This window comes from Taudactylus pleione, unplaced genomic scaffold (assembly GCF_031769625.1).
Source record: "Taudactylus pleione unplaced genomic scaffold, aTauple2 ptg000041l, whole genome shotgun sequence".
Classification (NCBI taxonomy): Eukaryota; Metazoa; Chordata; class Amphibia; order Anura; family Myobatrachidae; genus Taudactylus; species Taudactylus pleione.
The window spans coordinates 50,877,369-50,897,166 of record NW_028284443.1 but is presented as its reverse complement, the minus strand read 5'-3'; the positions used below and the strand labels follow the sequence as shown (position 1 = coordinate 50,897,166).

The 19,798-nt window shown below is 40.9% G+C and overlaps 1 protein-coding gene across 1 annotated transcript in view; it reads right to left on the bottom strand.

Moving 5' to 3' along the window:
- Positions 1 to 7,158: 7,158 nt before the first annotated feature.
- LOC148538166 (cytokine receptor-like factor 2) overlaps positions 7,159 to 19,798 on the bottom strand; it is a 37,782-nt gene continuing 25,142 nt past the window's right edge. Inside the window, exons 5-6 of the mRNA XM_088456858.1 lie at positions 9,436 to 9,520; positions 7,159 to 7,407 (exon numbers count right to left, since the gene is read on the bottom strand). Coding sequence (XP_088312984.1) covers positions 7,159 to 7,407; positions 9,436 to 9,520 — 334 coding nt within the window. The remainder of the gene's footprint in view (positions 7,408 to 9,435; positions 9,521 to 19,798) is intronic.

Below are 19,798 nucleotides of genomic sequence, written 5' to 3'. Positions count from 1 at the left end.
TTTGATCTCTGTAAACCTTTTTCATAAATATTTTTGAAAATAATGAATTTATTTTAAAAAAATAGGAGACAATTTTCAGATTAACTGCAGTATAAAACAACTGCCATTTAAACTTGGCTTATAATCACTGTAACAAATAGCCTTATTTGTCACGGGATGCAGGCAGGAAGCCAACGGTCGAAATGCCGACTGCCGGCTTCCTGACTGTCTAATCCTGGCAGGGGTCTAATGACAGGCGTCAAAATCCCGATGCCTGTCATTTTACCTATGCCGGGAGCCTGACGCCCGGAATACCGATCGAAGGTACAGCCATAGGGGTGGAGGATTAGGTTAGGGGCCCCTGGGGGGGACTTAGGGTTAGGCACCCCCCTGGGAGACTTGGGTTTAGGCTGCGGGGAAGGGGAGGGTTAGGTTTAGGCACTTTCAGGGGGGGTTAGGGTTAGGCACTTGGCGGGGAGGTTAGGGTTAGGCATCCCTAAGAGAGGGTTAGGGTTAAGGGGGGTTAGGTTACTAATAGTTTAAATACTTACCTGTCGGGATCTTCACTGCCGGGTGGTATTTCATACCGATCCCTTTGTCCCACCTCTTATACAGGTGGATAGGTAAAAACCCAAGGAGTCTGCAGGAACAGGCTGCGAACAAGATTACATTTCCTCTGGGTTTCTCTTGCAGCACACAAACACACAGGTGCACCACATAGGAGTAATTGATTTGTTGTTTTCTGTGATTAGTTTGTAGTGCTTGAGTAGAGGAGAAGTCACTGTCCCCCTGACAAAAGTCGCTCTTCTTTATGTGACGTGAACAATGAAAGAACCATTTTTCAGCAAGATGTTTTTGGCGTGTCATCTGCAGGGTGTCAATTTCTCATCACTTAATATCACAATAACTTGGTGTATCTAAATTTAAACATAGTATGAATCAACCTCACACTCCCCCAAAAAATTTCACTGAGTCCCCTCTCTATTAACACTTATCAATTACTACTTTTCCTTCCAAATATCAATACTTCCCCTCTGGATCTGCTGCATCTGTTGCAGTATGCTTGATTTGGCTGCTACAGTATTTCTTAGCTGCAGTTACTATGTGGCAATCACTTGTGGAATATCCTGTACTCTGCTGCATCTACTGTTTTGGCAATGTAGCTTTAGTGTGGCATACACTAAATTTAACTGCCATTTCTTCAACAACTATCTAGTGAGGTGTTAAGCAACCTTAATTACTACCTCAATTCCAGATGAGTCTAGGGTTCAGACCCAGGATCTTTGGCTCCTCTGAGGATGACTGGCAGTGTGGTACCCCAGTGTAAGAGCTGTTTGTATGTGATGGAGTTACACAGATGGTACCTTGTTGTAGCGCAGCTTCAGGAATAGGCTATTTCTCTGGTACATTAAACTTGACAGAACTGTTACTTCTTCATTCTGACCAATCACACAATAGCAGAAGGGCAAGGGTTCTCACCACAGACACAGAAAATTGCAGACAGTAGTTATGCAAAAAAAAAAGTTTAAATGTATTTTCAGCCCAAGTGTCTGGAATGAGTAACTGCAATGAAATATGTTTGAATCAGGTACTTAGGACAATCAGTAGGATACACTTTAAAGATACTTCAATAAATGTGCTATTCACACAAATTATTATTTCCTAGTAATGTCCTTTAGACAATAATATAATGTCTCAATATCTTAGGATGGTGAGTCTAATGCTGGTAACCCAAGTCACTATTAGTTCTCTATTTGCATTTGGGGCCCTTCTTCTTTAAGATGTAATGCTGCAGCACTGTACTGGCATAAATTTCACAAAAACTTTAACAGGACTCTTGAAGTGTCTCTTTAAACTATGGAGATGTTACTTACTTAGGAACAGTAACAATGTGCACATGAATTAGAAGGTACATGGTTATGGGACGAGCGCTAGTGTTATTGGCACTAGAACATAGGAGATGGGCCAACACAATTTGGTTATGGACCCGATCCACCTGGGGAACCCAGTCCTAGTGACCTATGGCTAGTTGAACTCATGGTGGGGACATCCCCACACTGCATGTCTGCCCTCTATGGTTGCACCAGAACATGATGTCAAAGTCAGGGGGGGACTTACCTCATTTTGCCCCTGGGGTAACCAACACTAGGTGAGAGCAACTCCACTACCGGACAGCTTACCATCTCACTGACTGCAGTCCTCACAGAGGGGCTTTGGGGCCGTGTCCCACGACCGCCAGAGCGGCTATTTCTTCCTGGCACACACGCGTGCACTCACTCTGCACACTCCTCGCCACTCTCCAGCTGCGTACCGGCCTCACACAAACAGGCTGGCACTGCATCCATTACTGGAACATTATACCATCACTGCCTTGGAGTGACTTCAGACATGTGAGTTATATAACAGGATTATCCAAATGCTATCCGGATTTATTTGCCTCATTGATTGACTTTCTTATTTTTATTATCATTTATTTTTCACCATCTACCATATACGGATTCATATTATATTTATATATATTTTCTGGTCTATCCCAATCAGGCAACTATTTTGGAGCTTCATAATTACCAGCCCTATGAGAACATAAATCTCAACTATTCATTCCTCCTGGCTATTGTAGCATAATTTTTCATGTGATACGTAGTTGCTATAATACCATATATTGATTGGCAACACGTACTATCTGGTGCAGAGTGTGTTTCTATTAGTTTATTGTATTTTTCTATTTTTATATGTCGATACGTTTGCTGATATTTAGTGCTGCTATATTCACAATAAACGTTTTATGCATTTACACCATGTTTTATATGTGATACTAGCACCATTCCACCTATCCGTTCTTTACATTCTTTAAGATGTAATGCTGCAGCACTTTTGTGGCATAAATTTCACAAAAACTTTAACAGGACTCTTGAAGTGTCTCTTTAAACTATGGAGATGTTACTTACTTAGGAACAGTAACAATGTGCACGTGAATTAGAAGGTACATGGTTATGGGACGAGCACTAGTGTTATTGGCACTAGAACATAGGAGATGGGCCAACACAATTTTGTTATGGACCCGATCCACCTGGGGAACCCAGTCCTAGTGACCTAGGGCTAGTTGAACTCATGGTGGAGACATCCCCACACTGCATGTCTGCCCTCTATGGCTGCACCAGAACATGATGTCAAAGTCAGGGGGGGACTTACCTCATTTTGCCCCTGGGGTAACCAACACTAGGTTAAAAGCCCTAGTACTGGATAGACATTAGGTGGGGTGTCCCCAAACTTTTTTCTTTTTCTAATTATGTATTTTCTTTTTTGTGAACACAGATGTTACATCTTACTTCTTTAATTAAATTTTGATAGGAAACAAATTCATATTGGGAAAATCTTAACTGACGATAAATCGGTCAGTGTATAGAGTCCTTTTTATGCTTGTTTCAATGCTCAGAAAATCTCCCTGATCATCTGATCCGCTGAAAAAAATCTGTAGGAAATAACCAGCTTGAATTTGAGCAAAATTCCAGTTTTCAAAATTCAGTTTTAATCGGCATTGCAATTCCCATTGACATGCATTGCTCATATAAGTAAATGGGAAAAATACATATTTACATGCTGGCCACTTATGATCCAGTAGATTCATATTTGTGCACATATAGTATAAGTACTCCTCTTCCCTAATAAAGTTCAGTGGATGGCGCCAAATGCATCTCATTGAAAGCATTGACTGATACCTGTGATTTCATATTATTTCAGACATAAATATTATATCATATCTGCTTCCAATTGGCCACAATTACTTTTTAAAACGACAGTATATTAAGATGCGTGCTGTTGTGTGCTGTTTGCAACAGGAGCATTCTGTATGCAAATGGTTTACACAAGACACACGTCACAATATTTTAAAAATTATTTTATTTGCAGCTACTGTATTCACTGGGATATAGTCAGCATCCCGGCGTGTGGGATGCTGACGGTCGAAATACCGACACCAAAATACTGATAGCCCTGGGATCTCGGTACCGGAATTCCGACCGCCGGCATTTCCGAAGGTAATTATCGGGGGTTAGGGGAAGCGTTAGGCTTAGGTACCGGGCAGGGGGAGGTTAAGGTTGGGCACTAAGATGGGAGGTTAGGGTTAGGCACTAGGGAGGGAGGTTAGGGTTAGGCACCGGGGAGGGTTGGTTAGGGTTAGGTGTAGGGGTAAAGGTTAATCTTGCCTTACTTACCTATGGGTGTCTGGATTCTGACTGTCGAGAAGCCACTGTCAGTATTCAGACCAGCGGCATCCCAATCGCTGGGATCCCATACTATTAGTATCAATAAAACTGCTAAAACCTCTCTTAAAGAAAAAACAAATTCTCTCACGAAACAGCAAACAAAAAAGTTTTTCTTAAAACGCAACACATATACGCATAATATATGGCCCAGCAATAAAGAAAGCATTCAATCAATGTCGGCAGAGCATTTGCAAAGAGCCATTCATAAGCATTCATCATCAGCAGCTATTTGTGCCTGCACTCAAACACCTGCAAATAATATGGCTATCACAGGAATATATTCATCTTTGTCCCTGTCTGCATGTTGTTACAATGGTGAAACACGCCCTTACTCTCCACCCCATCCCGCCGATCCATTCACAAGCAGGCATACTGTATGTGGCAGAATCACGCAAAGCTGCATGGGTGAATATGCATTTATCTGGCCATGCACAGAGCAGAATCACACAACTTACGTTACGCAATCTGATGTAATACTCACTCTGCACCAGCCCTTATGTGCCTATTGTACTTCACTTTTTCTATGAGCGATTAAACTAATTTAGTTATTTCGGAAAGGAAACACATTTGGGCTGATCTCTCTTTTGTAGTCTGTGAGAAAAGACAGACACAGACGTGTTCTTATCTATTGTGATCAGAAGATATGGCACAGCTTATGTTGCAGATCTTTAAAAGGGAAATACGTATTGTGGTGTAATTACTTATTCTAGATATATATTATACATTAGAGCAAAGCAATAGGTAGAGCAAAATAAAAGATCATATAGATAATTAGATTTCAGTAGCTCATACTTCAACTACTGCATAATGTTTTAATATGAGAACTTATATACAGTGATAATTACAACTGATAAAAGCATAGCACACTACAGGGCTCCATAGTACAAAAACACTGTACTAAAGAACCCTAATAAAGCAAAAGTCCAACCATTAAGGAGAAATACTTATGTATATAGACCATTTACTGTTATAAGAAAATTAAAGCATAACTGTTGTTGATTTTACAGACTATAGTTCCCATATAGCAAAATAAAGTGCAAAACATCTAAAGTTATTAATGGGGCCATGCACACATAAAAGTACATTGTTGTCATACAATTGGTACATATTTAGATAACTGAGTATAAAAAAACTGAGCAAACTATGTTTACAAATACTATTTCATATTTCTGTACTAGAGGGGGTGATTATATCAAGATATAAAACCAATCAGGTGCTACTCTGGGTGTTTCTTCCAGGCAGCTGTATAATGGAGAGAGACAGTCTCCACAATAGGAATACAATAATACAAAGATAAACAGCTCACCAGTGGCCTCAAGGCCTGTAAATATTAATCAATTACTAAGCGGATGAAATATAAAATAAAATTTTATAAAACACAATAGGTAGGATAAAATAGATAGCAGCATTTGTAGGCCTTACAGTAGGAGCAGCGAAATGCATCAGTGGACCCTGTCAGCAACACTTGCAATATGCAGTAAGTACTTCTTTGGTATCTTCAACTGGCTGTGCGCAGCCAAATAGGGGACGTGGCAACACAGGAGGGGGCGTGGTCAATCAGCCAAAACCCCCGTGCCTATTACTTGGGGGGGAATGGGGGGGTTCAGGATGTCCCTGTGTGGAGTGCCGGCTCCCACAGTGTCAGAAGCCGAGTGCTGCACTTGCTACAGTGCAGCACCCAGCTCCTGTCAGTAAGGGGGAGTCTGCACCTTGGTGTCACCCCTCGGCGGGTGACACCCGGGTGCGGACCGCACCCCCCTTCACCTTCCTTGTGACGCCACTGCCTACCTACCTCCTTATCTGGAAATACCAGCAAATTTACCAAGTCCATTAACTGTGCATTGATCTTCATCGCTAAACCAGGACCCCAATACTATCCTCACATAACTGGTAAGAAATTACCTTATGTTTACCTTATGATAACTTATAAATATTTAAAGGACCATACACCTAATTTTATGCCCATTTATATTATCAACTAACAGGACAACAGGAGGATAAGGGACTCATTTCCATAGAATTCCTGACTTTATCTGCTGATTTATTTATTTAAGGCCTACAATTGTATGCTGTTATATAACTGTTCTATAGCTATTTTATGTTATCTATTGTTTTTTTAATAAATGTTATTATGTATTTCATCCGCTTAGTAATTCATTAATGTTTACAGGCCTTGAGGCCACTGGTGCACTGTTCACACTTCTGTTCTACATAGGACATACCACTTGTGATTTCCATTCTATTAATGCCCTTTGATGAAGAAGAGATAAAACCATAAGATGTTCGGGGACCAGTTTAATATTAAACTGTATCAGAGTTTCTAACACTATAGTCTATTTTTCTGTGTACTGCCCCCATTTAGTAACCAGTTTTTTCACCAAAACTAGTGATAAATTTCACTGTGTATGATAAATGGTGCTCCAGCCAATCAGCTCCCAACTGTCAACTGTTAGAAAAATGACAGTTGGGAGCTGATTGGCTGGAGCACCCTTTATCAGACACAGTGAAATGTATCACTCGTTTTGGTGATAAAACTCGTTAGTAAATGAGGCCCTTTATATCGTTCAGTGGAATATTTCCTAAAGGCAATTATGAGGTTAGGAATCCAGCTGCCCTATATTCTCTCCATTTCTTTATGATTAGCTTGATAGTACTTCAGGGGATATTAAAAATATTTTAAATGTTATTTTTAAACCAAATGCATGTGCAATATCTAATCAACCACCATATGTCAGACACGTTTACTGCAACACTTATTGGTGATAAGCCTTAATATATATATTTTTTAATATCTATACTGTCTGCCAATGCCAAACAATATTTCTGTAATTTCATTTGTGATCGTTTGGGCACTGTTTTTGTTTTTTGTTTGTTTTTTGCTGTTTTACAACAGATTTTGTTTGATAATAGGTATTTAAAGAATAATATACATGCTTTCGTTTGTTACAAAATTCATATTTCCAAAACAAGCATCAGAAACATTCTCCACAACCGGTGCAGATGCAGTGACATTTTCCGCTTCTTCTGCAATAGCTTGTTGGATATCTGGTATCAATGACTCATTGTCTTTCATATATATCGACATTTGTTCCTCATGTTGCTCATCCATGGTCCAGTCTACCTCTTCCTGCTGTATTTCATCTCCTGACGTCTTTATCCATTCCTAAATAAAAATATATTTAAAAATGCACATGTAGCAAAACATAGAATAAACATATAAAGCTAATGTAAATGATGTAAGCCAGTGTGAACTATACTTCCTAATAAATTATTAGATTCCAACTATAGTACTACTACTGTACATATACTGTATAGAGCTTACATTTCCATGCCAGACTAATGAGCATCCTTAATTTATACAGTTTTATTCTTTATAGGTTTGGTAGTGGCTGCTAAACTATGTATAAGAAGCAACCATACATTTACTCCTATATATTTTATTAAGCGCTATAAAAGCATGCAGTACCCTTTGGTGATTTTCATAGATAATTAACTAACCTCACTGAAATTATTAAGGTCAAGAATATAGAACCTACAGCAGAGGTGCACAATCTCCAGGGGAGCACAGGTGTAGCAGAGGCATTGTAGTTTCTGCATGATTTTAGTATCCCCTCAATTTAACATATGCCAAATGCATGATTTAGTTAGATGGTCTTTCAATGTGCATCACTCCTAGATTAAGTCTTAACACCTCTCATTTTTGTTCATACCGTTTGGAGATGTGAGCAGTGATCAGGGATGATAGCCCTATTCCAGAGGAGCTGCTATACATAGGACTATTTTATTGAATTGAAGGCAGCACTCATTGCGGTAAAATGATGTGCAACTCACACTCCCATATATTTCATAACAATTCCATCCAGAGCTGGATTAAGGCTTCGGGAGGCCAGGGGCACTTAAGACTGGGGGCCCAAAAAATTGCAACATTTGAGACACTGGGATCTGGTCCTCATGCGCAAGACTAGGGCACGCACACAAAGAGGTGGCATGGCCACACATCATGCCCCCATTTCATATCAATGCACATTGCTTCCTCAGCTGCTGGCTGCCCTCCCTACCTTTGCTCCAGCCTATGGGTGGGACAGTTTCTGAAAAACAGGGCTGTCCCTCCAAAATCATGATAGTTTAGGGGGTATGCATACATACATACATTTTTCAGGGCATCACCACTTAATTCACAAAGATATTTTTTATCACTTTTCTAATTGTTTGTTTATTATTCATGTCATTTTAATTCTTTCACATTTCATTAACACTTATTGATTTATCCTTACACATCTATCCTTTACACTTCACTATCACCTTTTTTCCCCTTTTCGTGTGATGCCCTGGGGATGGTCCTTGGCTGGAATTTTTTGGGGTACCTTGCTTCTCGGACATGAACCCCTTAATGTTAGGGACGCCAGTATAGAGGAGCCTTGACAATGGCCTGGCGCTTATTCATATATTTGCAAATGTATTTAACTAATACTTCAATCTCTATTATCATGTAGGATTTAAGTATTTTTTGTTGATTTTGCTACAGTGTGCTGGAGGGCAAATCCCTTTTTTCTATGTTCAGTGTAAACCCCACCCTTTACAAGCACCTGTGCTATGTCATTAAGCTGATATGAGCAACCACCATACTTTTTGTATATATACATAGTCATACACATACATACTGTCAAATACTTATACACAAATGTATATACAGTCACACACATATACACATATATACAGTCACACGCATATGAGGCTCAATTCAATTTGGTGTGAAGGGGGTGAAATGCCGTTGCACCAGCATAGAAAATCCAACAACTGGTGCCAGTAACCCAACATCGTTGTAATGCTACTTAAGGCATTCTAAATGTGTGGGCATTATAACATACTGATAAAGTGGCATGTTTAAAATTAGAATGCCCGCATGGTGAAAATGCTATAAGTAGCATTACAACCATGTCAGGATACTGGCACCGGCTTTCTTGTGTTGACATAGTAACTGTCGACATACTACCTGTAGACATCCCGTTAAAAGATTAATGCTAAAATGGAAGCTTACTTGAACAACAACATATCTTATAAATAATGACATTACACTTTATAACTAAATGTATTAAGTGTATTGGCTAATAGGTCATGTATGCTCCAATGCACTTACATATGCTACACATATTGTAGTTACTTTCTTGACTTAAATATCAATAAATGTTACCTGAAAGTAGCCACTGTGACTGTCAAATAGTTCAGAAAATACATTCTTTGGGTCAGGTATTGCTGGAAATATACATTTCTTCACTCTGTTAACAGAACACTCACATCAATAAATATATAAAAAGGACAGTTTGGAACAGACATTAGTTGTTATCTATCCCAGACACGCTAACCATCTTTTACAGGACGCTGGTTTTTCAGACTTCCTGCCTGTGTGGTGCATTAAGTACAGCTTTCTCTGAAATCACTGTAGAGAAATATAATAACGCACCATATAAGAAAAAACTGGAAAGAATATACTATACAAATTGTATATACTTATAGTAAACCTCTAAATTAGTAAGTTAACCAAATACATTCCAAGTCACTAGCTAGTGATGAATTTCTTAGGGATGGCTGGCATTAGGAATATTGGGGGGAGAGAGGAGAGAGAGAGAGATTGCTCGTTAAACCAACCAGCTTCTAGCTATCATTTGTCTAACACAATCTATGAAATAACAGTTATAAGTTGATTGGTTGCTATGGGTAACTTCTCCACTTTATCCCTCACAAATGTTTAAACCAGGGCCGGCTCCAGGGGTCTGAGCACAATGTGCCAGCCCGGTACGTAGCGCCCAGCACACAACCAAATTTGGGGACATGGCCTCATTACCATAGGCCATGCCCCCTAGGTGACGTTACTTGGGGGCGTGCCCACATGGCATGCCTCCAAATAACATCAGGCTGGGGGTAAAGCCCAGCCAACCGTCACTGGCTGGGCTTCCCCCAGCCCTCACCAGTCAGTGAATGGGTGCATCCATTCACACACTCCAGGAGTCCGACACCGCTGCACAGCTGCAGTGGTGGGTGTCCCCAACCTCCCGATTTGACCACCCGCTGAAATCGGGATGTTGGGGAGGGGTGCGCCCTCTATGGGTGGTGCCCCTGTGCGATCGCACTGGTTGAACACCCTTAGAGCAGGCCCTGGTTTAAACCAACCAGCTTCTAGCTATCATTTGTCTAACACAATCTATGAAATAACAGTTATAAGTTGATTGGTTGCTATGGGTAACTTCTCCACTTTATCCCTCACAAATGTTTGTTACATTTCAGCCCAAAGGCACTTCTCAACCCTACTGCCTCTAAATGCCCACACATTTAATTCACTATGGCGGAATCTTATATAATTTTACTGTATACACAACAGTGCTGTTATATGGTTTAAATGCTTACGTTAGACTAGAAGGGTCAGGTTTATGAAAAAATAACATTAATACATTAAAATATAGTAAATCAGGAAATAAGGAAATATAGGACATGGGGGAGTATAGCGGGTATGATAATTCACAGTGAAACATACAGTATAAATAGGGCTATGCAAATTGTAGGTGACAACAGAAGATAATGTTTTAGATTAGTGTTATCATACATAAGATTCATCCATAAAATACTATATATCATGATTCAAATAACTTCCACAACAGTTTCTAGTAGTAGCTGATTAACTGCACTGCACCACTGCTCACCTTCTGTAACACAGCTCTGTCTTCTGTATTCTGCATAAATCCAGCATGCCCAACCATACAGACAATAGTATATTGTCACCACCGATAGGAGTCTGCTCAGCATATAGTGGCTAGTGAATGCTGAACATGTCATAGCTTTCTATCCTCCTTTGAGACTTAACATGACCCCACACAATGAGATACTGTATAACTAATATTCAACAATTTGTGTGATATTGCAGTGTATGGCCCCAAACCAATGGCAAACAATACCCATGGCCGTAACTAGGGTAGTGCGAACAGTGCATAGCACAGGGCACCACAGGGCAGAAGGCGCTGTTTGGGACTGTCAATTTTCCTGTTTATTATCATTCTCACTTGGAGCTTTCTCTTATTTTATCCCAAGCATCTCCTGGCTGCCCCAGGAGTACCCCTGTCACTTCCCTGGCTCTTCCCCATGGCCCTTTATCAGGTGCACTATCTTATGTCCCAATTTAAAAAATGGGTGGAGGGCACCAATGCTCTCTCTTGCACAGGGCACCAAAAAGTCTACTTACGGGTCTGACAATACCAATAGGATCATTAACAAGCAGAGTGGAAATGTGGTCAGGAAATAACTACTATCAGCCTGTCTGTGCAGTCATCTCCAACTCTTTATTAAAATTTTTGCAATGCACTGTTTTTGTTTAGTTTTTGGGGATGTTTTTGCATTTGATAGTAAGAACAAATCCTACTATTAAGGAAGGACCCAATTAAGATCACATATGTCAAGCTAGTTAATAGCAATACGTCTTTATTTTGTACCACTCTGCAATGTAGGAGAGATGGGACTATGTATAGAAAATCCGAGTTGTAATCTTAACCTCCAAAGTTTTTATAATACAGTGTGTATTCTATTGGTTCAACTACTAGGACTAGGTTTGCCAAAATAAATCAATGTGTTTTAATAACAGTTTTACAAAGGAAGATATAATTAGATACAGATACATTACTTTGCTATATAAAAATGTATCTTAAAATATGAAAATTAAAAGTATTTAGATGACAAAGAGGGTAAGGAAGGAGAAACATGTTTATAGTTTCTCAAATGAATCTGTTTGGTCTTTCCTTTTTAATTTCTTGAGTTTTTTTAAATAATATTTTATAGATGTTTTATTTCAATTACACACACTCCAATAACTGCACACGCTTATCAGCTCTGTAGTAATTTGTATTACTGACCATACTGTCACATTATCACTTGCTTTTACCCATCATGAGATGTTTCTTGTGTGACACCTTGGTAATGAGACACCATTTTATAGGCTAAACTGGTGTAGTTGGGACTAAACCAGTTTATATTAATTTGCACTGACAAAAGGCAGGATTGCTTTCCAATTACTGATAGATTTCAGCTGGTGTCTTGGCTTTCCATGCCTTTGTGCACCTTCCTTTTTTCATGTGTTCAATATTTTTTCCCTGTGTCATTTCACATTATTACACATAACTTAATTTATGGACATCTATGGTTTGATTTTGTTGCCTGTGTGGATTACATGGGTTGTTGTTGAAATTTTGTGAAAATTTCATCACAGTAGCCCCATTACAAATATATTTACTGAGAAAAATGTTGATGTGTATATATATATATATATATATATATATATATATATAGAAATGTAAAACAGCGGCACTCACGGGGCTGGATAAAAAAGACTCAGGTACACAAGTGGTGTATGTGATTCGAATCACATACACCACTTGTGTACCTGAGTTTTTTTTATCCAGCCCCGTGAATGCCGCTGTTTTGCATTTCTACACATCAGGTCTCCCCTACCTCGGATGGCACCTGGGCAAGTATTTTTTGGTTATTGTGGAGTACCAGCTCCGGTGACTTTATATATATATATATATATATATATATATATAATATTAGCTGATGGGTCCGGTTTCACTCAGGTAGACCTTAGATATTTACTATTTCCATTTCCTTAGTCCCATTTTAACTTAATTTATATGACTGTGGTGGTATCCATTTTAAATAAATTGAGTTTTTTAAACTTTCAAATGTTATAAGACACATGTAATGTCTTTTTAAACCACATTGGTGGTTCTCTCCTCAGGTGCTAGGATCACCAGGCTGCTGGGTGAGCTCAAGCAGTGTTCCCTCAAGTCAATCTCACCATAAGTACCTGTCATTTGTTTACAAATTTTAGAACCAGTAAGTTTAGTGTGTGTGAATAACATGGTATGTGTTCAAATTCACCCAGTTGTAATGCTAGTATGTTACTTGTAATATTGGAAAAGACAAATCCCAAGGAGAGGCTTAGAGGGGTAAGCTATTTTGCTTTCACATCCCTGAGTTTTTCCAGCAGACTGATACTAGTATGCCTCTTAGTGATGCAGGTAAGAGTAGCCTGCCTGTGAATGAGCTGCTATTGTGTGCTAGATTCTGCAGCTGCTAAAGGTGATAAAGCCGCCCAGTTGGCTCTCATAGTCGGGATAAGGACAATATCCCAGCAAAGGGGATACCGGCACTTAGAATCCTGGTGCCGGCATCCCGAAGGTAAGTAGTGGGGTGAGGGGAGGGTTAGGGTTAGGCACTGGGGGGGAGGGTAAGGTTTAGGGTGCAAGGAGGGGGAGGTTAGGTTTTGGCACTAAGGCACCGGGTTAGAGGTAGAGATAGGAGAAGGGTTAGGATACCTACATGCAGGTGTTGGTATCCTAACACTGTCTGGATGCCAGTATTGGTATTTTGACCGCCAGGATCCCGAGCGCCGGCATCCCGTACCCAACCCGTCACAGTCATGTAATCTTTAGTTTGACTAGTACTGTTTGTCCACATATCTATAGTTAACTGAATAGTCAGTACAATGGCATTTCAGTGCATGAAACAGCAGTAGCAGGACCACTACTGTGTGTGGTTTATGGTATGTTGGCAATTTTACATTTTTCACCAGTATATTTTCCTTTCATAGGGCCCGATTCAAGTTGGGAATAGAGTAAGATTAAGATATAGTAAATAATTGTGCACCATGGTAAAACCATTCTGTACTGCATGTGCAGAGAGAGTTAGATTTGGGAGGGGTCTGCCCAAACTGAAATCTAAATCCCAAATCTGAATCAATCCCATAGTTAGAGGTAATGTTTTTTTTACAATTTTGAAATACTGTTTAGATTTGAAGGGCCCTTTACGCCTTTCCCCTTGACCTCCTTTAGTAGGTGATAAAGAAATACAGTACTATGACTGGCAGCAGCTGCAGCACTAGTATTGGGTTGCTCCTGCTCTTCTATCGACTGATCGATGTTTGGCTCTATTTTTTTACACCAGAACAGGAGTGAAGCTACTGTTGGCAAAGTTAATGGCCACCACACCAAGTGAACGTACAATGAGATAGGGACAGGAAGGATTGTTACCTGTACCATGCAGTTTTATTAATAGATTGGAGATTATTTTTGACAGCAAAAAAATATATTTTTTTTTCACTTGTGATTTTTACTACAGCTGATGGGGACACGAAAACACCCACCAAGTACAGTAATATATGCTGCCACTAAAAAACACACTATGCAGATTTTTAAATTTGTTTATAAAAGACTGGCACTTTGTTTTACAAACTATTACCAGAACCTAGTTTTTTTGTACACACCAGGAACAAAAAAGGTCTCCTTTTGTAATAATTGTTTTAGGGTGCAGATGATGGGGATAACACCGCACACAGTAGCTGTCACTAAAAACACAAAGTGCAAAGTTTTTAAAAAAGGAGCAGAAAAGGTCTCCTTTCCAATAATTGCTGCTGTTGGTATTTTGACCGCCGGGATCCCGAGCATCGGCATCCCATTCCCAACCCGTCTAAGTGCTGTAATGTTTAGTTTGACTAGTATTGCTTAGCCACATATCTGTAGTTAACTGAATAGTCAGTACAATGGCATTTCAGGGTATGAAACAGCAGTAGCTGGACCACTACTGTGTGTGGTTTATGGTATGTTGGCAATTTTATGTTTTTCACCAGTATATTTTCCCTTCATAGGGCCTGATTCTGAATTGGAAATAGCGAAAGAGTTATGGTGCAAATCCACTAAACGATTTTAGCCCTGTCCAACCTCTAAACGATTTTCCCTTGAATTTTCCCTTGAAATTTGATCTTTCACTCTGAACGATTTGCAAACGATTTGCAAACGATCTAAGGATAAACGATGTTGTTTCAAACTGTGATTGACAGCTTTCAGCTATAGTGGGCAGATAATATTTTAGAGGGGTGGGCGTGGCTATACTGAGGGAATAAATAGCTGGCGGCCATTTTACTCATTGCATTTATGCTCTGTGGCTGGTTTAGTTTGGTTTATACCTGCTGAACGCTGTTGCATTGCTCATTTGCTGTGGTTTGTTTTTGGCTTGTTCTTAAACAAACTGTACTTATTTCTCTTCCTCATGGATCCTTCTTATCGCTATCGTGTGATGACAGCATATGCTGGAGTCGTGCTTTTAGCTGATAGGGAGAGGTCTGAGAGACGGAGAAGGGTGCACTCATGCTGGACCAGGGAGTGGTTGCTGCAGAGGGATACTCTGACGCACATGCCACTGCTGATGGGACTTCGTGAGAACAACCCAGATGACTTCCGAAACTATCTGAGGATGGATGACGTCACCTTCCGGGAGTTATTGAGTTTGGTGACGCCCTATATCGAGAGGCAGGATACGAGGATGCGAAGGGCCATAACCCCTGAGGAGAGGCTGATTGCTACCCTGCGGTTCCTGGCGACTGGCAGATCCCTGGCTGACTTAAAGTTTGGCACCCTCATCTCTGCGCAAACTTTAGGTCGCATCATTCCGGAGACCTGTCGAGCCATATTTATGGTTTTGAAGGCTGAGTATTTTAAGGTAATCACATATTATACTGTTCATTTATTAAGTGATCCAGGAACCCATTACCCCCCTCTCCCCTCAGAAATGTTTGTATGTGCAGGACTCCTAGTATACACTTGCAGGTCCCCGCAGTCTGCCCTAATCTGTCACACATCATGTGCTGCCTCTCTACTATATGCTGCAGGACCCCACTACCGACCCCCCTGAGATGTGTATGTGCAGGACCCCACTATCCCCCCCCTGAGATGTGTATGTGCAGGACCCCACTATCCCCCCCCTTGAGATGTGTATGGGCAGGACCCCACTATCCCCCCCCCTGAGATGTGTATGTGCAGGACTCAAGAGTAATTTTATTTGCTATAACACACTTCATATACCCTGTATATGTATGAAGCCCAAAACCAGTATCAGCGCACGTTATGTGTGCTGATACTGCTTCTCCCCGATGTATGATCAGGGGGTCTGGACGGTAAATGATAGGGGCGCTGTGTGCCTCTGTCATTATTGGTGCTGCTATCTACAAGATAGCAGTGCTGAGCATAAGGGCTATATATGAACGGCCATACCGCATGACCATTCGTCTGGCTGTAGCTGGCGTTATGGACAGCTACAGCCTGGCGCTAGCCTATACCCACAACAGGGACAGCGCTGTCCCTTCTGGGGCTGCTGCCGGCTCTAGGGCTGCACGTGGGGATCTCGCGATACTGGCGAGAGCCGGCCGGGACAGAGACACAGTGCATCAGCACTAGGTTGATGCGCTGTGCTCTCCAGTGGTTAGTGCCGGAGGGGGGATTTAACGCTCCCCCTTTCCGTCCGATGAGATGTTCTTATGTCTCATTGGTAGTGCTTCTTGCTTCGCCTCGGAAAAGAGGCGAAGCATGAAGCGGTATAGGGGCACGTTAAGTGCCACTACCATACAACTACCCCAAAGTGTTTAAATATCTTTTTGCATTTTTTTATTTTTTTTATTTATATTCTTTTGTTTTAGTTTCCATCTACCGTGGAGGAATGGAAAACAATAGCTCAGCAATTTGAGGATAAGTGGAACTTTCCAAATTGCGGTGGGGCAATTGATGGGAAGCATGTGCGCATTGTCCCACCAGCTAATAGTGGATCGCTCTACTATAATTATAAAGGTTATTTTAGCCTTGTGTTGATGGCCATTGTCAACGCCAACTACGAATTTATTTTTATAGATGTGGGTAAAATTGGCCGTGCATCAGATGGTGGATCATTTAAGGACACTGAATTTTACCATCGTATGATCTCTGGAGCCCTCAATTTACCGCCTGTTTCACATTGCAAGCATCAATTGAACTTTGTGTTCGTAGCTGATGCGGCCTTTGCCTTACAGGAGAATGTAATGAAACCCTATCCCCAAAGGGGTTTAACCAAAGAGCGGCGTATCTTTAATTATCACCTTTCAAAGGCTAGGCATACTGTGGAAAATTCGTTTGGCATCATGTGCAGCAGGTTTAGAATTTTCTATACACCAATTAATCTGGATATTACAAAAATTGAATGGGTAGTAATGGCCTGCTGTGCTCTACACAACTTGTTACGGCGTAAAGCAACATCGCAAACACACTTACCTACCTCTGTTTTGGAGCGGCCCGAACAAACGGTGAACAATGAATTCTTGCCATCAGTATCCCAATCCAGAGTCCCTCAGGTTGCGTCAGGGCGTGCAAAAGCAATAAGGGAGGAATATCTCCATTTCTTCAATGGTGTGGGTGCCGTGGAATGGCAAGATAATTACATCTAATTGTTTATTTTACCCATACTTAATATTTTGAAAATGACAATAAAAGTTTTTACAAACACTGACTTTTTGGATACTTATTTGAATTAAATTTACTAAAATGTCATTAGATTATGTACCAAAATGTTCTTAATTTAAAGTTGCTTATGCTTTTAGATAAATTCATTTGTAATTATTCTGGGTTTTTTTGGAAAATATTATAAAGTGGGTTTTTTTTTAAGTGTTTCTGTTTTTTAAAGTGTTTTTTTTTTTAAGATTTTTTTTGGTTTTTGAACAACATCTGGATATAATATGGGTATAAAGCAATGATTAGGTGGGAAAATTGTGGGCATGATTCAGATACGGTCGCTCCGATTTATTTATTTTTTTAAATGGAGTGGCCTCCTGGCCGCTAGCATAGCTGTGGGTGACCACCCACAACTATTGCGAGCGGCCAGGATGATGGTCGCCATGGTCAAGACCATGGCGACCATCCGGCTTACAACAAGACCCTTGTGGTAGGGTCTCGGCCATCGCAAGCCCCAGAGATTTTTCGGCATTAGTAGAGCCGGAAGTTCACAAGTGATGTCAGTGGGGCCGCCCCCAGGCGGCAAGCGTTCCGGCAGGAACGCTTCCGTTTGGGCTTCCACTCCCCGGGCCCGCCCACCAAAGGGGGCGTGCTGTCACTCAACATCGACAGCACGACCCCTTTGGTGTGAGACCCGGAGCGATGGATTGCCCGTCGCTAGCCGGGTCTCGTGCATGTGCACAATGGAGCCAGCTCCGTCGTGCGCATGCCCAGTGGTCAACCATCGACACGGTTGCAAGCACTCAGTGCTTGCGACCGGGTCAGAATCAGGCCCTGAATTCACAAATTATTCAGGTTCAGTATACATAGGATGAATGGTACACATATTCAATTCACATACATTGGTTAATGAAAATCACACCCACAACCAAACATTTATTCTACATGAATGCACCATCAAGAAAGAAAAACACAAGCCAGAGTATTGAAGTTTAACATTTTTATAAATATCAAAATAAAAATTGACCGGATTCATTGAATATTACCAGGCCAATGAGTGCCTCCTCAGTAGGGACTACTCCAAAAATGAGAAGCTTCAGGCACTGAAATAAGTGTAATATACAGTCGGGAGCTAAACAGTGATGTCAACATAAGCAGGGTGAAGAACAAGAAATAGGGTTCAAAAACAGTGTCCATGGGAGCACAAGAAGTATGCAGAAATCAAAACGTTCGGAAAACAGGTGCAAATGAAGTACATTTGCCAAAGTTAAGGCACTATGTACATGCTCAAACTCAGCCTTGACAAAGAACCAAAGAAAAAGAAGTGTCAAATTTTTGAATCACTAAAAAAAAACGAACATTAAAAAATAACTAATAATTAAAATACACTTCATCATCGGCCTCCAGCGTGGCATGTGCACTCATCCATGATGAGCGCACTTCACTGCTGGATGTGGTGGGAATGGGAACTGGTGTCTGTGGGGCGCCCGACGAATGATAGGTGAAGGGATGTGACGGAGGAGGAATTGGCTGTAGTTGGGACACGAGTCTATGAGGTGGGATAGGGAAATTATCAGAAGACAATGGGGTGGGCTGCGCCATCATATATGACCCTACGTTACTATGCTCGTCCAATTTCCCTTCGTGAGCTAGTAACATAGCGTTATATATAGGGGTGTGCACCGGCCACTTTTCGTGTTTTGTGTTTTGGTTTTGGATCTGGATCTTTCTTCGTGTTTTGGATCTGGATTGGTTTTGCCAAAACCACCCTTCCGTGTTTTGGGTTCTGGGTTTTGTGTTTTGGATCTGTATTTTTTTTTAAAAAAGCATAAAAACAGCTAAAATCACAGAATTTGTTGGTTTCTCTGCTCCTATGCTATTATTAACCTCAATAACCTTAATTTCCACTCATTTCCAGTCTATTCTGAACACCTCACACCTCACAATAGTGTTTTCATGTCCAAAAGGTTGCACCGAGGTAGCTGGATGACTATGCTAAGCGACACGAGTGGGCGGCACAAACACGTGACCCATCTAGGAGTGACACTGCAGTGGCAGACAGGATGGCAGTTAGAAAAACTAGGCCCCAAACTGTACATAATGCAAAGAAAAAAAAGAAGTGCAAGATGGAATTGTCCTTGGGCCCTCCCACCCACCCTTATGTTGTATAAACAGGACATGCACACTTTAACAAATCAATCATTTCAGCACCAGGGTCTGCCACACAACTGTGGCTGAAATGATTGGTTCGTTTGGGCCCCCACA